General features: G+C 36.4%; 1 protein-coding gene across 1 annotated transcript in view; it reads left to right on the top strand.

Annotated features, from left to right (window-relative positions):
* GBE1 (1,4-alpha-glucan branching enzyme 1) overlaps nt 1-21,856 on the top strand; it is a 281,160-nt gene that overhangs the window by 81,708 nt on the left and 177,596 nt on the right. The window contains exon 3 of the mRNA XM_035015151.1: nt 9,611-9,726. Within this exon, the coding sequence (XP_034871042.1) occupies nt 9,611-9,726 (116 nt within the window). The remainder of the gene's footprint in view (nt 1-9,610; nt 9,727-21,856) is intronic.

Below are 21,856 nucleotides of genomic sequence, written 5' to 3'. Positions count from 1 at the left end.
ATCTATTTTGAGATAACTGAATGGTTTATACTATTAAAAATAACAGATTGGTAAATAAATAACTGGATTGATTACCACCAAATTAGTCCATAAAGTACACCACATTTTAAATTTTATTTCAATAAAACTAGAAATAAATGAAAAAGTTTGAAAAAAATATGACCCACCACCCAATTCTTCCCAAATAACAATAGAAGAAAAGAGAATAATCAAAAGTTATAATTATAGCCTGTTTTGAAAAGAAATGCAAACACTGTGTATCAAAAGCTATCTTTTGGGTGCCTGGGTGGTTCAGTCAGTTAAGCGTCTGCCTTCGGCTCCGGTCGTGATCCCAGGGTCCTGGGATTGAGTCCCGCCTTGGGCTCCCTGCCCAGCAGGGAGTCTGCTTCTCCCTCTGCCCCTCCTCCCTGCTTGTGCTCGCTCGCTCACTCTCTCTCCAAAATAAATAAATAAAATCTTAAAAAACAAAAGCTATCTGTTATAGTTAGGACAATAATGAGAGGCAACTTTTCTCATGTCGGTTCCTCATCTGATCCACAGAACACGGAAAATGATTTAAATGTCTGTTTTCTAAATTCTCCCAGGTATGGCCATAATTAATACCATTCTAGATGTATTAAAGAGAAATTAATTTATTGTATATAGTGGGTCTTTTGGGCCTTATGGCCTCATTTTCTTGGTGATCCCTGGTTAAGCGAGGCTGGCATGCCTTATTAAAATTATAATTCCCAGTGTTGATGAGGATATGGGTAGTTAAGCATGCTCATATGCTGCTGGTGGAAGTATGAACTGGAACCTCCTATCTAGAAAGTAGTTTGTTAGTCTGTATTTAGAACCATAAATAAATTAAAATCTTATACTCTTTATTTGATAACTTTTTATAATTGATAACAAGGAAAGAGATTTGGGCAAATATTTTACACAGAGACTTCATGTTAGTTTTTAAATTTTTATTGCAGAAATTTCTTGGTATGTGGAAAAGTAAAGATAAACTTTGTCTTAGTCTGTTGGCATGCTATAACAATACTATGGACTGGGTGTCTTATAAACAACAGAATTTATTTCCCATAGTTCTGGATGCTAGGAGTCCAAGATCAAGGCACCAGCAGATTTCGTGGCTGGTGAGGATCCACTTCCTGGTTCATAGACAACAGGCTTTTTTCTGTGTCCTCACTTGGTGGAAGGCACCAGAGATCTAGCTGGGGTCTCTTTTGTAAGGGCACTAACCCTGTTCATGAGGACTCTACCCTCATGACCTAGTTACCTTCCAAAGGCCCCACCTCCAAATACCATCACATAGGTTCATTTATTTCAGTTTCTATTTTAAGGGATTTTTTTTCTTATTTTTCCCCTTTCTGACAATAAGCTTTCTAATTGTATGAATTGTTTACCTTGTTCTGTAGTCAAAATATAACAAGGTGCAATCCTAAACTACTAATCCATGTTATTCCTCCCTGTATACATAATCATTTCTATTCATTTTGGGGGGTTATATTTTCATGCTACTTAAAATCACAAGAGGGCGCCTGGGTGGCTCAGATGGTTAAGCGTCTCCCTTTGGCTCAGGTCATGATCCCAGGATCCTGGGATCGAGTCCCACATCGGGCTCCCTGATCAATGGGGAGCCTCCTTCTCCCTCTGCCTCTCCCTCTGTCTCTGTCTCTTATGAATAAATAAATAAAATCTTTAAAAAAAAATAAAATCACAAGAAACTACATATATTCATTTATCATCTCCTTCCATAAAAAATATCAGAAAATAAATACTATTCCTGTAATAAAGAAACATGGTTAATCCTTATTTAAGTCACATTTGCCACACATGTTTTGATTATGGAGCCCTTTTCTTCCATGCATGCCTTTATAAACAGTTCAATAAGTGAAGCTCTAGATTATTTGATTTGTCCTCTAATTTCCAGAAAGCTACATTTCACGGGACTGAACATTGTTCTTTATAATAACGAAATATTAGTATTCAGTTGGTTCTGAAGTTAGAGGCATTCTTTTTTTTTTATTCTTATGTTAATCCCCATACATTACATCATTAGTTTTAGATGAAGTGTTCCATGATTCATTGTTTGTGCATAACACCCAGTGCTCCATGCAGAATGTGCCCTCCTCAATACCCACCACCAGGCTAACCCATCCTCCCACCCCCCTCCCCTCTAGAACCCTCAGTTTGTTTTTCAGAGTCCATCGTCTCTCATGGTTCGTCTACCCCTCCGATTTTCCCCGCTTCATTCTTCCCCTCCCGCTACCTTCTTCTTCTTCTTTTTTTTTTCTTAACATATATTGCATTATTTGTTTCAGAGGTACAGATCTGAGATTCAACAGTCTTGCACAATTCACAGCGCTTACCAGAGCACATACCCTCCCCAGTGTCTATCACCCAGTCACCCCATCCCTCCCACCCCACCCCCCACTCCAACAACACTCAGTTTGTTTCCTGCGATTAAGAATTCCTCATATCAGTGAGGTCATATGATACATGTCTTTCTCTGTTTGACTTATTTCACTCAACATAATACCCTCCAGTTCCATCCACGTCGTTGCAAATGGCAAGATCTCATTCCTTTTGATGGCTGCATAATATTCCATTGTATATATATACCACATCTTCTTTATCCATTCATCTATCGATGGACATCTTGGCTCTTTCCACAGTTTGGCTATTGTGGACATTGCTGCTATAAACATCGGGGTGCACGTACCCCTTCGGATCCCTACTTTTGTATCTTTGGGGTAAATACCCAGTAGTGCAATTGCTGGATCATATGGTAGCTCTAGTTTCAACTTTTTGAGGAACCTCCATACAGTTTTCCAGAGTGGCTGTACCAGCTTGCATTCCCACCAACAGTGTAGGAGGGTTCCCCTTTGAAGTTAGAGGCATTCTTATTTACTCTAGATTTTGTTTTTGAAAAGCACAGGTAGACTTAACTAATGTGTGTTAAGAGACTATCCCCCAAGAAATAATGCTGGAGGTCTCAATAAGATTATCCCCAGGGTACCAGCTGCCAGCAGAAGTTGAAGAATGGTGGGTCTCAGGCATCCAGTTGAAGGAAAGAATTATCTGGAGGAGAAAAAAAGAAAGAGATAAAAAAAATCACAGGGATATATGTCAGAAAGGACTACTGTCTTCCACCTACAAAGGCTGTGTGCTCCTTCCATAATCCTAGGTAGGGGCAACGCCATTGGAATTTCAGTTCTGAACATTGTGATTTCTTGGGAATAGAACAGATGCTTTCTTGGTATGAGAGAAGTCCCCAGAACTTCCATTTGTCAAGCTAACTTTGCATAAATCTAGGTAAATGCAGCATGATGTGAAGCTTGAAACAAATAACACAGTATGATGAAGAAGGGTGTTTAGTTGCTTTGAAGAGGTGATATTCCAAATATTTAACAACTGTAATAAGGGACATCCACTCAGAGGGAAAGTAACTAAAATGTGCCATACAGGCCAGTACTGGCCTTATATTATTAGCCTTATCTGCTGCATTCACCAGGAATCTGTGTCACCGCTGAGTGTAGTCTGTGTGGCGGGGTTGGCCCAGGTGTGGACCATGTCTTCAGCACACTAGCATCCCCATCAAAGGTGGAGGGCTCTACATAGTAAGTTGGAACGATTTCAACCATACATAAGGAAATTTTGTATGAAACTTAGGAACTCAATGGAAATGAGGTGGCTAAGTGCTGATGAAGAGAAATACTTTACTGTGAGTTAAAGAGTTTGGAAATAGTTGAAGAAGTTGACATTTAAGAAATTTATTTGAGGATTCTTACATTAGAAAAAGAAAGGTTGTTGGGTTTGAGATAAATATAGAGTCTGTTCTCCTGATGCAGTGACCTTAAGTTAATGTTTGATGGCCTATGCCGAATGTGTGTTTGCAGTTCATATTAAACTGTGCATCACACATTGTTTCTTTTCCATATCTCGATTTGAATTTTGTCTGCTGGTCTTGAGTCTATGGCCAAATACAATCTTTTGCATTATCAAATATGATGATATAGTTTAGCCTCTTAATAAAATACCTATTAACATGTTTGCTTTAAAAATGTGTGAGGTCATCATAACTTAATAAATATCAAATGTCTTAGAAAATGTTATAATAAAATAATTTGTGCAGGCAGCAAACATGACCTTAAAATTTGACCAAAATTAGAATAATTAAACACATTGTTTTGGGTGTTCCTAACCCTTGAACCTGGAGATGTCTACATTATGGTAAGAAATGAGGCATAGAAAGGAAAATGAGGTAATATGTTAACATTTTAAAACTTTAATATTACTTTTCTAGATAAAAGACTTCAAATTTTTATTCATGATCAGTGATCAGTGGCCCAAACATTTTAACCAAGCGATCTCTTTATGAGAATATTCTAGAAAATGTTATCTATAGACATTAATAACTGCATTGAATAATGATCTTAATATATGTTATCTTTTCATGTTCAAATTTGTCAATTTTTGTTCCCTTACATTAATACATTCCAATTCCTTTATACATTAGATCTGTTCTATAATCTTTATCTCACTCATCATCCTTCTGGGCTTTACAACCCTATTCATTCCCAAATCCTGAATCCTGAATTTCATGTGAGTAATATTGACCTTGAAGGATTATCAAAGATATTTCTTATTTCAGAATTTCCTTGATCTATTGATTTAGAGCATTATTTGGTAGTCCATAAATCTAATTTAATTTAGAAAATCCCTCAAAAGGTAGGAGTAGAGAACACCTGAACATACCTATTGACCCAGGCAGTTGTTTCTAGTGTGGTCTCTAGGCCAGTGGCATCAACATCTCCTGAGAACTTGTTAGAAATACAAATTATTAGGCCACACTTGAGATCTATTGAACCAAAAGCTCTGTGGGTGGGGTGCAGCAATCTGTTTCAATAAGCCCAGGTGATTCTGGTATAAGCTAAAGTTTGAGAACCACTGAACTACAGAACTCTCAGTGTTAGTTCTGTGCTTGATAAAGAAGCAAACAATTGTCCCATGTGGTAATGGGCTATTTTTGGTCCTATCCTGAGGCCTACATAGGGATATTAACTATTTCCATTAAGTACTTAAATAAAGTTAATGCTATCTTGTGTACTCAGAATAAAAGTCATACAAGATTAAAATGAAAAATGTTTGAATAATCTAGTTCCAAAAGTATCTCTTTAGATCTACTCTAGTATGGCTTAGAATCATTTATCATTATTGCTGTTATTTTCAGTTATGTTTAGGAATAAAGTCTCATGACTTATTTCACAACACAAAAATTTCCCTAAATTTTGTCTTTCAACTTCTTATTTTGTCTTCCATATTTTTGTGAAGCAAATTTTATAAATACTTAATTTTATTTATGGGGTGCCTGGGTGGCTCAGTCAGATAAGCATCTCTGCCTTCGGCTCAGGGTGTGATCCCAGATTCTGGGATTGGGCTCCAGGTCAGGCTTAGTGCTCGGTGGGGTGTTTGCTTCTCCCTCTCCCTCTGCTCCTCCCCTTTTGCTTGTGCTTTCTCACTCTCTCAAATAAATAAATAAAATCTTTAAAAAAAATAAAAAAAATAAAATTTTTATACTGGTCATTTGATGTTTAATATTTGTTTATTTATTTTTAATTATGTACTTCTACAAGTGGTTCCTGCAATTATACCTAGATGTACCTTAATTCTGGTTCCTTCTTTCTTAACTGTTTAATGTAAAGTTTAATGTAAAGAAGAACAGGTCCAAATCCATTTTTTTTTAATTATTCTGTTTCTGGGCCTTAGATATATTTATCCCCTGGAGAAAATCTCATTTTATTAGCCATTTTGGAAAACACATTTTAGGGAGAAACAATCTTACATCTGCATGCTATACTGTGGAAGTGGGAATTTTTATTGGTGTTCGTGTTTCCAATAGAAAAAAGCAACACTATTTAATAAGGGAAGTTGAGTGAGGAAAATTCAGGGCTAACAGTAATTGGAAGAAGAGTCAAGGAGCTGACAGATTGGTAGTGGTGTGACTGAAGAGGAATTTGCATGGGGCGACAGTTGCCGAATGCAAAAATCTTCAGTTGTTTCATGCGTGTATGCCTTGTAAACCTTCCTCTCCCTTTGTCATGTGAAATCTTTAGACATATTCTACATCACTTATGATAGTTGGTGGAATGGATTTTCTTGGGGGTGCATATGTGAAGATGTTCTAAATTTTGCTTTCAAGGGTGATGTTTAGCAAGACAAATGTAACTGCAGTAAAAGTAAACACCCGAGTTTCCATGAGTAGGAGAGGTGCTAATAAAAAGAAAGTGTTGAAGATGATAGAAAAAAAAAATTCACAGTGTAGAATTACAAATAATCAACAGGTGCTTTAGGAGATTTAGAACTCCAAGATTTTATAAAAGGAAAATGTGATTCAGTAAAAGTATTTTTTATACAAATATTAATACTTGTTTAAATAGACCTTAAAAATCAAGTGACTGCAAGTTGAAGAACTAGTTAAACTGATATTCAATCAGTGATATTCAAAAGCACATTCATTTTTACATTACTGAAAACAGCTTTTACATAAATCTGCATCTGTAAATTACCCATATAGTTGAAGATTCACTTTCAAAGTAACAAAATCTTATTTATAGTTGAGTTTTTAGTGAATCTGTATTATAAATTTATTCATTTTGGTGTACTGTTACTCAATTTAACCTTCTCTTCAGGAAATATGACTGTTATTCTGAACATTAATTTTGAGTTTGGCATTGAGCAGAGCCTATATTAAGCATTCAGTTCATATTTAATGAATGAATGAATGAACTAATGAACTGTACCCTTTATTTTCAGATCTAACTAACCAGGAAAAGATCTGCTACTTGTCTTAAGTTTATTAATTGTCTTAAGTGATTAGCTTAAAAAGAAATTCAATAAATGTATGAAGTGTTACAGTACCTAGATATTCGTATTTCAAGCTTTTTTTTTTTTTTTCTTTCTAATTATGCCCTCAATTCTTTGCTTGGGTAAGGGACTGTCACACTGTATGTAGGTAAGATATATTTGAAATTTTAGGAGCAGGAGCATATAAGAACACAGAGCCTGTTGAGTTGTTTTTTTTAATATAAACCACCTTTAGACATTTTCAGATTGTCTTCATGATGAGGACATGATGAGTAGGGAAATGTTTAGAAGGATCTTTATTTAAATACTGGTTCTTACACTCACTCTGTCCCCAGCATTCAGAGTGTCTGGGGGTAAAGATCCTTAGAACTGATGGGGTGAAAAGAGTTGGTATGTAAAGAAGGAAATCATGGCATAAAACAAGCCTCCTGATGCTTTTATTACCTCGTCGGCTGAGAATCTAATGTCATAGCACTACGGTGCATAGCATCACAGTGCTGCTTAATTATTTTTAGAACTATGAAATATTTTAGGCAAAAACAATAGGAAATAATGTAATAAGCATCTCTATATACACCGCCTACCTTAAGATATAAAATATTACAGATACTACTGAAGCTTCCTGTGTTCCTTTTCCTTTATCCAGTGGAAATCACCCATAGAATTTGATGTTTAACATTCTCATTTTTCTTTTGATATTTTTACTATATGCATATGTATCCATAAGTGTCATGTTATACTCTTTTGCATATTTTTAAACTTCGTATAAATGGTATTCTTCCATACCCTTTTAAAATTAACTTCCATGCTTTAGCTATTTGCACATATGTATTTGCTTTTTAGTTTATATTATTGTATAGCATTCCATTGTTTAATTATACCAGAACTATTTACTCATTTTGTGTCTGACTTACATTTTGATGGCTTCCATTTTTTGGTATTACAAACAGTTCTTCATTGAGCATTTGTGAATGCTATCTTGTGCACATTTGTCAGAATTTCTCCAGGCTGTTACCTAAGGGGAAGATTGTTGGGCTTTCGAGTGCATGTATCTTCAACTTTGCTATATAATGCAAATTGTTTTACCAATTTATACTCTCAATTGCAGTGTTATTTTATATCCTTGCTGACTACCTGATATATTCAGGCTCTTAAATTTTGCTAATCCAGCAGGTGGTAAATGGAGTCTCACTGTTCTTTTAATTTGTGTTTCCCTAATTACAAGTGAGCTTGAGCATTATAACATGCTCCTTGGCCATCATGTGTCCTCTGCTGAATGTCTTTGTCATTTTTCTATTGGTTTGTTTTCTTTTTCTCATTGAATTATAGACATTTTTCATATATTTTAGATGTTCTTTCTTGGTATATTCTTTATAAATGTATTCTCCCAATTGGTAGTTTGTCTTTTCATTCTGTTTGTCTCTCCATCCATCTATATGTGAAGATAAATTTATAATTTTACTGGTCAAATTTATCAGGCTTGTTTCTAATTTTTATTTTTGTACCTTGTTTAAAAATATACTTTTTATACCTGAGATCATAAACATATTTTCCTGTATTTTCTTGTAAACATTTTACAGTTTTGCCTGTCATATTTAAGCATCAATCTGTGCTCAGATGATTCTTGGGCATAGTATTAGGTAGAGATCTATTTCTTTCTTTCTTTTTTCCATAAGGATAGCCAATTGTCACAGAACCACTTATTAAACAGTGTGTCCTTTACTTACTGATTTTGTGTGCATAGGTCTGTTGTTCTTCATTTTGGCTTGCTTCCGAGATCTGTGATCTACCTTTCCTTTGCTCCCTATAGTTTATAACCTTCCACCTTTCTTGCTTGTGGCATTTCTTTAGCTTTTTTTTTTTTTTTTAAGATTTTATTTATTTGAGAGAGAGAGAATGAGAGAGAGAGCACATGAGAGGGGGGAGGGTCAGAGGGAGAAGCAGCCTCCCCGCCGAGCAGGGAGCCCGATGCGGGGCTCGATCCCGGGACTCCAGGATCATGACCTGAGCCGAAGGCAGTCGCTTAACCGACTGAGCCACCCAGGCGCCCCTCTTTAGCTTTTTAACTCAGTTTTGTCATACACTTGTAGATTTGGATAAATGTAATATGATTTTAATTATTTTTCATAATTTTTTTCTGCCATGAGATGTATCTTGTCTACCAAGAATGCATTTCTTTTTTTTTTTTTTTAAGATTTTATTTATTTATTTGACAGAGAGAGAGCACAGGTAGGCAGAGAGACAGGCAGAGGGAGAGGGAGAAGCAGGCTTCCCGCTGAGCAGGGAGCCCGATGCGGGGCTCGATCCCAGGACTCTGGGATCATGACCTGAGCCGAAGGCAGCCGCTTAACTGACTGAGCCACCCAGGCGCCCCACCAAGAATGCACTTCTGTTTTTTTTAATATTAACTCCCATTTTTGGTGGTGTTTCCTACAAAAGGACCCATCATTTTCTTTTATATTCTTTTTATTGATGGACATGTTAGAATTTGGAAGGACAATTGAAAATATTGTAATTTTTAATTTTAAGATGCAAAAGGTAAATTTTCAAATACATTTCTTAAAAATAAATTTAAAATAACCTGCTTTTTTCTAAATGGCTGGTAGAGCATTTTGCTTAACACCCTAGAAAACTTAACATTTTTTAAGCAATTTGATTCTGTACAAGTGGGCAGCATATTATACTTTGCTTGAAATTCATTAAATGTTAATCATACCATGCAAATTGTTAACTGATCTTCTTTATTTTTTTTTAGATGATTGGAATCCATTTTCGTACCCATATAAAAAACTGGATTATGGAAAGTGGGAGCTTTATATCCCACCAAAGAGGAATAAATCTCTACTTGTACCTCATGGATCCAAATTAAAGGTACTTTCTACCCTCCTGTTTTTATATGAACTTATTTTCTTTTTGTTTTGTATACAAAGTTTGATTTAAAATATTAGAATGTAAACTGATGCATGATAATTATGGGAGAAATAGTCTAAATGTTTAAATAGAGGAAAATTGAAGAGACATCATCAATAAATTGTGTTAAATTGGGACTGTTTGGTAAGGTACTGAACTTATTAATTGTATTATTATCAACTTTGGAAACTTTATGTAAGGAGGAATTGAATAATTGCAGAAGTCTAGCTTGAAAAAACAGAAAGTTTAATAGAAAAATGAAACCTGTCTTCAAATCAGCAAATGTGGAGAGAATTTTTACCTATAAAGAGAATCTTGATAAAATTGATTTTGTGCGGGCACCTGGGTGGCTCAGTCGGTTAAGCATCTGCCTTCAGCTCAGGTCATGATCTCAAGGTTCTGGGATTGAGCCCCATGTCTGGCTGGGGCTCTCCCTTTCCCTCTGCCACTCCCTGCTACCCCTGCTTGTGCTCTCTCTCTTTCCCTCAAATAAATAAAATCTTTAAAAAAATTGATTTTGTGATGAGCTACATGAATGGGGGAGGCAATACTGTCTGTTGGAGAACCATGCATTTTGGGGACATGATTTTCCTGGTTATTCTTCTTTCTGGTCTTTAACATTAAGACTTGTCTTAATGTTAAATTAAGCCTACTTGGGTTACCTGGGGGCCTGCCTGTCAGAGGCAGGCTGAGTGTCCTTCACATGCCCTCTGCTTTGGCTAACCATTATGTTTCTGTATTCAGGGTTTACAGAGCCCATATAGCTAGCCTCTCTTGTCTCCTCAAGGGAGGCTTGAAAGATGGGTTTCGAAAGCCTGGATTACAGATTTCAGGCACTTGATTATATAAAAGGTTATCTAAATCCTTTAACGTTTACTTGATTTTATCCAGTGCTCATAAAATTATATAATATTTCCATGTCCCCTTGTTTCTTTCCCTTCTTTGGACGTATGATTGCATTCAAAGCATTTATCATGATAAATCCTGTGACTGAATTATTATTTTTATTGGTATTTGTTACTTAACATTATTAACTCAGTTACTTAAAGTAAAATCAAAATGTGTTGTATTTGTATGGTTGTTTTGCAGCTTTTTTTTTTTAAACAAATAATGAAATTTTACGTATATCAGAGAATGACTGAAATATTGCCACACATAATATAGTCACCAGAAGAGCATATTGTCTGGAATAAAGAGACATTTTGACATGGGATGGCAGCCAACGTTCCTCTTAATCTATAGTGAAAAGGAGAAAAAGTAGCTATAGTGTACAATAGGAGGGATTTACATTTAATATAAATAATCCCTTTCTAAGTCAGTATAAACTCCACGAGAGCAGGGGCTTGTGCTGTTTTGTTTCCTAATATTGTCTGTTCTCAATTGGCACAGAGTAGGCACTCAGGAAATATTTATTAAATATTAAGGCCATTTTTAGGCCCAGTCTTTGAAAGAATAAGTCAAAGAGCTTGGTTCTTCTCTAGTTTATGCGGCCTGGTTTTGGGAAACTGTGAGGCAGGGCAACTGTTCTTGTACTGCTTTCAGTGTCACTTTAGGTCTTATAGCCATTTGTTCTGTTTTGTCTTTTGTTTTTAAGAAGTGAACTTACTAATTTTTAAAATTTTTTTTGCCTTTTAAAATTTCTTTGCCATCTTAAGTTAGAAAAATTTATGAACTCTGACACCTTACCAACTTCTTGTGTTAAATGGTGACTGAATTAACCTTGACAGGTTGTTTTCATACATGGGGAAAAGTAATTGATTACCAGGAATGAATGATTATTGATATATACAGTGAATAATGGTAAACATTTGCATCTCCCATCCAACTCCAAATCCTTTATACTTTCTGCTATGGTCTGAATATTTGTATCGTCCCAAAAAACGTGTGTTAAAATCCTAATGCTTGATGTGATGGTGTTAGTAGGAGGGGGTTTGGAGGTGCTTAAGTCAGGAAGGTGTAGCCCTCTGAATAGGATTAGTGCCTTTATAAAAGGGACTTCAGAGAGATCCCTAGTCCTTACATCATGTGAAGATACAAGAAGTCTGCAGCCCTGAAGAGGGCCCTCATCCGACCAGGTTGGTACCCTGATCTCAAACTTCCAAATTCCAGAACTGCAAGAATTAGATTTCTGTTGGGTATAAGCCACCCAGTCCGTAGGATTTTGCTGTAGCAGCCCAAACAGATTAAGATGCTTTATACACTAGGTTATGTACTATACTATGCTTTCTTTTAAAAATTTATTTGACTTAGATGAGATGAAATGATCCTATGATTTAAAAAAAAAGTAGCTTTTACCTTTCACTTGGCTTTGAAAATCTATGTCTAACATAAAATAAATGTTCAGCAAGTATCAAGTAAACTGTTGTGTAATCATTCTTCATTATTATTCTCTAAAAATTTCCATGAGGATAATTAACTAGAAATTTAGGCCCAAGGGGCGCCTGGGTGGCTCAGTCGTTAAGCGTCTGCCTTCGGCTCAGGTCATGATCCCGGGGTCCTGGGATCGAGTCCCGCATCGGGCTCCCTGCTCGGCGGGAAGCCTGCTTCTCCCTCTCCCCTCCCCCTGCTTGTGTTCCCTCTCTCGCTGTGTCTCTCTCTGTCAAATAAATAAAATCTTTAAGAAAAAAAAAAAAAGAAATTTAGGCCCAAAATATTACTCATAGTATTTAGATGTTTCAAATGTTGAGGAAACATTTAGATGCTGTTAATATGGTGATATAATTAGTTTTTCATTTATGGGAAATGATATATCAGATTTTCTTTGAGGGAGGGGTTAAATTCTCTATAAAAAAAATCAACTAACTTGAGATTTTTGGCCTTTCAATTTGAAGTTATCCCCAGATAGTCTATCTTGGTAATTAAAAATCTTGTTTTAAATTGAACTTGAAAATTTATTTCAGTTCACAAGGGATTGACCTTTATAACTCACTTGAGGTTGTTTCTCTTATGAATTATCTGGTAACCACTAACAAAAAAAGAAATGTTACCTACCATTGAGATAATAGCTTTGTTTTCTCTGTAAAGCATTTTCAATTGAATACTTTGGAAGAAAATACCTAACTGCTTATGTGGTCATGTAAATGTCTCCTTTCTATGTGAGTTTACCAAATGGGAAATATTTTAAAAAATATAGTAAGGTGAATTAAACATTCAAGACTATAAAGATATAAAGAAAGACTACATTCCTGAAGGAAAATGAGACGTATGTTATTCATGTCTTTAATACTTTTACTTCCTGAATGCTTAGCCAAATTAATGTATCGAAAGGTATTTTTTGTTGTTGTTGTCACTATTTTAAAATGTACATCTTTAATAGCATTGTTAAGTTTAAAAAAAAAAACTTCTCAAGTTGTTTCATAGAAATGTAACATAATTATTGAGTGCTGTATGTCAGGTGCTATCCTTGATCTGTGATGCTTGTACTGAATTGTAATATATATGTGGGCTGTATGTGCTTTTAAAATAAGGTGCTATTAGAACAAAATATTGGTGGACAGTTTATTTATTCTGTCGTGGCAACAGGGGAAATAACAGAGGGGCAACAACATTCAAGCACATTTGGTAACATGTTTAGAAGTTGACCAGAGAGAGGGAAGAGGGATATATATATATATTTTTAAAGATTTTATTTATTTTTTTGACAGAGAGAGACACAGCGAGAGCAGGAACACAAGCAGGGGGAGTGGGAGAGGGAGAAGCAGGCTTCCTGCTGAGCAGGGAGCCCGATGTGGGGCTTGATCCCAGGACCCCGGGATCATGACCTGAGCCGAAGGCAGACGCTTAACGACTGAGCCACCCAGGCGCCCGGGAAGAGGAATATTTTAACCTGAGAGTACTACATGAATAAAAATGTGTGTATTGATTGATGTCCCAACAGGAAGCAAAATGTGCACTCACACACACACACACACACACACACACACGCACAGACACACATGCACAGACACACAGAAATAGGGCAGTTTGAACAGTGTTTTCTGTTTGTTTATTCGTTTGTTTTTCCAAAAGGCTGTTTTCAAAGTTGAGCATGCAGGGGATCCACAGGGTGGGGTGAGGGGGCCTAGTAGCACCCACATTGTTACCTTGCCTAGGCCACTGGGAACAAGGGATTAATTACTAGAACTCAGAGGGAGAAAGTGTTGGCCATCTTGAAGGAATCACTGAGCTTTGGTTAGAGACAGAGTTAATTTACTGCAACCTTGCAGGGAAGGAGCCAGGGGAATAAGGAAACAAATGCTCTCATCTCTCACTCGTCTCCTTCTCTCTGACCTCTTATTGGGGCTGCACATGGGCCAAACCCAAAGAGAAGCCAGTGTTCTGGGGAATATGGTCCACATGGGTCAGCATCCTGGGGCAGAGAGATGGGTAAGAAGTAAATCTGTCCTAACTTCATACAATGTAGCTCAGGAGGTCAGTAAAGACCTCAGGTCAGGAAAAGTAAGAGATCAGGGTAAGTAAACCGTTGGAGGCAAACTGTGAAGAATTCTTTTTTTCTTCTGATTCCCATTTTCTTTTCTTTTCTCATTCTGATTAATACCCAAATGACTGCCAACAACAATGAGAATTGTCTTTTTAGTGCTTAGGATGTTTGTGTATTTTAACTTTTCTTTGCCACTCAGTAACAAAATGGACTAGCACAGAGGTTTCTTGATACTAGGCCTTTAATAGTTTCAGGGGATTCATGTGTCAGTCATCACGGGATGTTATAACAAAATTCTATACAGTGGGTGGCTTAAACAACAGAAATTTATTTTCTCACGGTTCTGGAGGCAGGAAGTTCAAGATCAGTCAGCATAGTTGGGTTCTGGTGAAAGCTCTTTTCCTGGCTTGCATATGACTCCCTTCTTGCCGTGTGCTCACATGGCTCTAATCCCATCATCAGGACCCCATGCCATGACCTCATTTAAACCTAATTATCTCCCAAATGCTCCATCTTTCAATACTGTCATAGTGGGAGCTAGGGCTCCAACATATGAGTTTGGAGGGGAGCACAGTTCAGACCAGACCACATTGCTTTTCTAATGATATTGAGATGTTATACAATCGATAGGTGGAAAAGGGACACAACCCAATACCTACATTTGCAATTTTCTTAGATAAGACGCAATGAAAAAAAAAAAAAACGGATTGCTTTACATTCATATTGAATTTTATCCTGGCGGTAATACTATGAGAGAAGGTATTATTATATTTTTTATTTCCTACATGAGTACACTCATCTGTGGACTTGAATGCAGGCTTGTTTGACAGTTAAAGTCCACGCTCTTAACCATTACGTTACAATGTCCTGTAGGCTCAGGATTCACAGAGAAAAGGGAAAAAAGTGTTAGGAAATAAAACTGGAGTCACAGATTTAGCAACTCATTTTATACCATATTTGTCTTTGCTTTTTTTGTGTGGAAAGCATTATCCCCAATTTTCAGGGAGCTGAGAAAGAAGAGTATGGAAGTGAACTTCCCTGAGAAAAGAAAGGAGATAGGTAATCTGTAGAAAGAGTTTGGGTTTTAGGGGGTAAAATATCAGATTTGTTAAGTAAAGTGAAACATACTAATTGAGATCTGGAATGAGATTGCGAGGCAGAAGGATGCCATTGAGTAGTTTGGGGGCAGGGATGTGGCATGTTGAAAAATTCGTATCTGAATATTTGCTTAAGAAGGTAAATCTCATTTGTACTTGAATGTTCATAGCAGCATGATTCCTAATAGCCAAAAAGTGGAAACAGCCCAAATGTCCATCAACTTATCTACAGACAAAATGTGGGAAACCCTTACAATGGAATATTATTTAGCCATATAAACATGTGAAGTACTGATACATGATACATTATGGATGAACCTTGAAAACACTGTGCTCAGTGAAAGAAGCCAGTCATAAAAGCCAAATTTTGTATGGTTTTATTTTTATGAACATCCAGAATAGGCAAATCCATAGAGACAGAAAGTAGATTAGTGGTTGCCAAGAGCTGGGAGGGGATGGGGAATGACTGCTAATGAGTATAGGGTTTCCTTTTAATGTGATGGAAATGTTCTGGAATTAGATCATGGTGATGTTTGCATACCATGCAACCTTGCGAACCATACTAAAAACCACGGAATACTTTGAAAGGGTGAATGTCATGTTATGTGAATTATTTCTCTGATACAGTGAAACATTTGTATTTGGTCTTTGTCCCAGTTGCTGGCATACAGCTCCTAAAACTCTTGGGGGATGGGGGGAGAAGAAGAAGAAGGTAAATCTCATAAGCACTTTATCCTTCATTTCTGGAATATTTTCTTGTGTTATCTCTTTGCCAATTTTCTTGTCCCCATATTCTTTGTTCACTGTTTCAGGAATTTATAATATCTAGATATTGAATCTCTTAAGTTTTCTTATCTTTTTCTCTCAGGTGGCCCATCATTTTGACTTTCTGTTCTGCTTTAAGAAATAACTTTATTTTCCAGCTACTTTCATTTTAATAATCACATTTTTTTTTAACATTTAAGATTTTATTTATTTGACAGAGAGAGAGAGACCACAGTGGGGTGACGGCAGGCAGAGGGAGAGGGAGAAGCAGGCTCCCTGCTGAGCAGAGAGCCTGACGTGGGGCTCGATCCAAGGACCCTGGGATTATGACCTGAGCCAAAGGCAGACGCTTAACCATGGAACCACCCAGCAGCCCCCCCCCTTTTTTTTTTAACATTTCTAATAACATGCTTTTGTTTTCTCCTTTTGCATACATTCTGTCATTGTTAAATGGCCAAAGATACTTTTATCTTTTTGAAAATTATTGTAGAAGTTTTCTTTTATTTTCTGTCCCCAAATTTGCTTCTTACTCCTGACCCCCTACTCTCATTTTCTTTTTTTCAGATTTTATTTTGTGTTTCTTTTAGTCTCTGTCTTTCATTCTGCATGCTGTTTTCAAATGCCTTGTGATCCATGGCTATATGGTCATATTTTAGAATGAGGTAGGAAAAAGCATTTGAAAATCCTCTGCACATACACAGGGCCTTATTCCTGGTGAGCTTCACTGTTGGGTAGTCAGAAAGTGAGCCAGCTTTTAAATTGGTAGCAATAAGTGAAGGTTTTTCTTTGAGATCTTTCCAGATGAATCTTCCTGTCCCCTACAGGGGGTGGGTGGAAGGGGTGTGGACCAAAGGACTTTATACCTGGCTACTGGCATTCATGGATAAGGACAAGGGAAGTGGAGGATGGTTCCAACATGAAAGGTGACACTAAGACACTTAATCCCCCTACTGTCAATCATGTGAGTCACCTGTCATCTCCATTGTCTCTGGAGCCTTCCTAGTTCATTGTCTTTTGGAGCATCAACCTCTCATCTCCTGTTTGAGGGGTAAGAGGTGGTGTTCTGGAGGGATATACATTTATCTGTATAGGCTAGGGAGAAGATGTGCTCCAGACCCCACAGTCCCCTGGTTGAATACCCCTTGTTTAACACAGTCCCCTTGTTTAACTCACCTTCTTCCATAGTGTTAGGAGCCTGCAGGTGCCTAGTCTCCTCGCGGTGCTGTGAAGCAAATTGACCAGCTCTCTTTAGGTTCTTCCTCTGCAATATCCAGTTTTAATTTTTGCCTTAGTTCCTTCTCACTTCAGCTACTTTCTGTCTTCCAAATATTTGTTGAAATTTCTGGTCTCTTACTGACTCCTTTTCTGTTAATACTGTTTGTATTGCCTTGCTGTTATTTCAACAGACATTTGTTAAGCTTGTCATTTTTAATTCAAACTTCTAAACACCCTTCTTTAAATGGAAGAAGAAAAAAGTACATCTACTGGATAGAAGAATATTTTAAATTTTCTGGGGCCTTAGTTAGGTCATTATATTCTCATTGTATGCCATGATTATAAGATTTTGGCCAAACTGATTATTTCTTGCTTGTGATGTTTTTACATACTATTATATGTGATAAAGATTTTCTTCTTTATGACCCACAGAAAATCCTCTACTCACTTCATTTGTTACCTGGTTCAACTTAATCAACCTTTAAGACCCTAAGACCCTAAGAAACATCTAATTTGTGAGAGAATACATAGTTAGAATTAGATGCTCCTTCCCTTACCACACAGATTGTAATTCTTTGTGTTTGCAAAATACAATATGAATGTTAATAAACCTAAATAGCATACCAGGAAATGGTCTTCCTCTGTAGATGAGAATAAAGGCTTGCTAATTGATTCATTTTTCTTTTCTTTTTTTTTTCTGAAGTTCTCTAAAATGTTGATAGAAAACACAAAATAAATATGTACATTTCCAAAGGAGTCTATTTGCCAGTCTAAAGAGTAACTCTGTCTGCCTAGAGAGGGTGGGTGAGGTAGAAAGTGGGAATGGTTTTTTCTACTCTGAGTTTGCTCCACATTAATTTCTTTATCAAATTTTGCTCTTTTTCTCTCTTAATAGCTGAGTTAACATATATTTAATTTTGTATTTTCTGAACTTGACGTATTATACTGTCTTCCCAGATGTAGGTGAAGAAATAAATGATAAAATGCCTGCGCTTTGAATTTATTGTCCATTTGGAGAAAACTCCCCATAAACAAATGAGTTGCTTGAGCATTCTCTGGCTGAGAAGGAAGTAGAGGAAGAAGCTTATATTTTTGAGAAGGTTGTGCCAGGAAAAAGAGGAATAAGTAAATGGAATATGTGGTTGTTTCCCTTTTTTTTATTTGTTAGTGATTTAGTTCTCTTTACTTTTGGCTACATATTGATGGGGCCAAGAAGGAACCCAAGAGAGAAGATGATGAGGAGAAAGAACAAGGGATTAGAGACAGATTCTTGGGGAAGTGGACAGATGGAGAAGAATAAAGGTCACAGGTTTAATAGTCAGGGAATGATTATGGGAAGAGATGCATTTTAAGCTTGGTCTTGTGGGAGTTAATAGATGTAGATTAATGAATAGGTTGTCAGGGGTCAATTAGGGAATGAAGGAATATAAAGTCAAGCAAGATTGAACAGGAATTAACAATTCTATGTAGGAGACAGTGGCCAATTTGACTTATGAGGATATCATGTATAGGAAGACTAAAAAAAAAATAGTGAATCTCTTTGAGGAAATTTTACTCTGAAAATGTGCAGAACAACATAATTGCTAAACTTTTTTTTGCTTTTTTTCTTTAATTCTGCTTTTTAAAAAATCCTTCATTTCTTAAAACATCTATAATTTTTATAATGACCAACTTATTCTTTAACCTGTGTTTTCTTCTTTTTTTTCCCCAAGACTTTGATCCTTAATGATCTCATTGTTTTCCTCACAAATATTCAAACTCTCTCTTCTAAAGCATATGAAAGTAGTCTCATTTTCAGTTAACAAAAGTTAGCTACTGTTAATGGATCCTGAATGTTCTTCTTCTCTTGTATGGTAGAGAGTCCTGGAAAGAAGAACCTACTATCATGTACATGTGCTCTTTCCATATTCTCACTTCCCATTCGTTGGTTTTTATCCTCTCCTACTCTTAATATCTTAATAAAATAATAGAAAATAGTACAAATAACTGGATGATGGTACTTTTAAACTTAAGACCTGTGAATGAAGCAATGTAAATCTCATTTACAAATCATTTGAACCATATATTTATATATTTATATCAGTATTTCATATAAATTCATAAATGAGTTTTACTGTGTCATGGCCTATGATAGGGTTTCAATCTTCTGCAGTTTCTGAGGGATCATTTCTAGTTATGATATTGGAAAAAATATATCCTTTTGCTGTGTACCACCTGCCAACTCAAACTTGTCATAAATCATTGTTTTTGTAACTTGTTAACACTTTCCTTTCCTAGACACATTACTATAGAAATTCTTCCGGCAATGGCTTGAGATCTTAGATATTTTACATTTTGTCTAGGATTAAAGTTTATGTATTATGGATATCTAGATTCAAAGTTGTTTAGATGAACATAGGGGAAGGGGAGGAAAAAAAGAGAGGGAAGCAAACCATAACAGACTCTTATAACTCTAGAGAACAAACTGAGGGTTTCTGGAGGGGAGGTGGGTGGCGGGATGGGCTAAATGGATGATGGGAATTAAGAAAGGCACTTGTGTTGAGCACTGAGTGTTATATATAAGTGATCAATCATTAAATTCTACTCTGGAAATGCCCCAGTCCATTTTCATATTATAGCCCCACAGTCATCATTCTAAGATTTGAAATCTGCTCATGTTATGCTTCTGCTTTAAACCCTTTGTGATGAACTCTCCCAACCCCTGATTTGGTTATAGCTAGGGTTTTCACACTGTGTATCAAGAGGCTGACCTGGTGAGTTTTCAGATTTCCCAGCACTCACTTGAAATACGGAGATCCTTTCCCTGTTTTATACTGGGCTCCCATGTATGATTATGTTTAAATAATTTTTCTATTTTGAAAGAATTGAACAACACTGGCCTCTAGTTTAAATTCCATACTCTTAGTTTGACATACAAAGCCCTCCATGCCCTGGCCTCTGGATTCCTCTCCAACTTTGTCTTTATCCTTGCCTCAGTCCATTTGAGCTGTATAACAAAGTATTGTAGATGGGGTGCCTTACAGAGAACAGAAATTTATTAAAGTTCTAGAGGCTAGAAGTCAGAGACTAGGATGCCAGCATAGTAGATTTCTGGTGAGGGCTCTCTTTTGGGTTACAGACTGTCAACTTCTCATTGGCAACTTCTCATATGGTGAAGAGCAGAGAGAGGAAGAAAGCTCTTAGACTCTTATAAGGACACTAATCCCATTCATGAGAGCTCTACCCTCTTGACCTCATCTAATCCTCATTACCTCCTATACTCTCTGCCTTCTAATACCATCACATTGGGGGGGAGGTAGAATTTCAACATATGAATTTGGGGCGAACAAACAAACAAATATTCAGTCCGTAACAATGAGGTACAGTCCACACTGAAGTACTTGCAGTTTGCTCAAATGCCATTCTTACCATGTCTCAGCAAATGCAAAGGCAGCATCCCTTCTACATGGAATGGCTTCCCCTGCTGCTGTCTGACAAACTTCTAGTCTTTGATGTAGAGTTTAGGTGCTATTTATTTTTGGTGAAGTTTTCCATAATGCCAAACTCTACTTTCCACTTACCAACTACCCCTTCTGCCACAAACCTTTCTGGAGCCTGTTCCCTCATTCACTGTGATGATATGTAGTTTTAGACTGTAAACTTTTTGAGGACAGGGTCAATGTCTTGGTCATCCTTGTGTCCCTGGGACCTAGAAATGTCTAATAGAAGCTACTCAATAAATGTTATTGATGTCATGGATGAAATGGATAGAGACCATCAGGTAAGCCCATTTGCCACTGTTGGAAATATTTTTGCATATGCACATTATACAGAAAGTGAAAGAAATTTATAAAGTTGCATGTCAGTAACTTTAAATTATATTCTTTGAATTTAGGCATCTTTGACCTATAGAATTGTTATTTTTGGAAATCCTATTGATATCAGGGTTTAAAAAAATGAACAAATATTAGAATCTGGAAATCACAGCTAGTTTTAATGAATCTTTAGCATTTTCTGTGTTAATAATTGCGAGTTACTGTTTAGAGAGTTCAATACTAGAAAAAAGTTTGCCTTTCTCCGGAAGATCCGAAATGTTTATTTTTATCTCACTATTATTCCCTTTTCTCTTGTCTGTCAGAAAACTTAAAATTAAGTGAAATGTATAATTGCAATAACCATCCAACTCCAGAGCCCTATACCATTATCTCGCCTCCTTGCCCTCCTCCAGCCCTTCTTGCCTTCTGACTATTTTCATTGTAACTGTTGATTTTTCTTCCTCATTTTATTTTTAAATATGACATTCCATATTTTTTAAATTGTAAGTTTTTTGAAAGTTAAGAATATAAATTAAATATATGCAAATCTGTGAATAAGGGCTTGAAATTACTTCCAAAAAGACCCAAATTTGTTTTAATATTTCTTTAGATCACCTATGAGTAAATAAACGGGGCTTAAATCTTTTTCCTTATAGTTCAGAACCAGTTAGTTAGGAGGCTACAAAATGGATTTACTATGAGATGTGCCAGAGGTCAAATATTTAGATGAGTACTATGAAGAAAGACAAGTCCAATTATGGGATGATGTCACTCTTATCCTATCCCAAATTAATAATCCT

The sequence above is a fragment of the Mirounga leonina genome, unplaced genomic scaffold (assembly GCF_011800145.1).
Source record: "Mirounga leonina isolate KUSES-001 unplaced genomic scaffold, KU_Mleo_1.0 Mir_169, whole genome shotgun sequence".
Taxonomy (NCBI): Eukaryota; Metazoa; Chordata; class Mammalia; order Carnivora; family Phocidae; genus Mirounga; species Mirounga leonina.
This window is presented reverse-complemented; position numbering and strand designations above follow the sequence as displayed.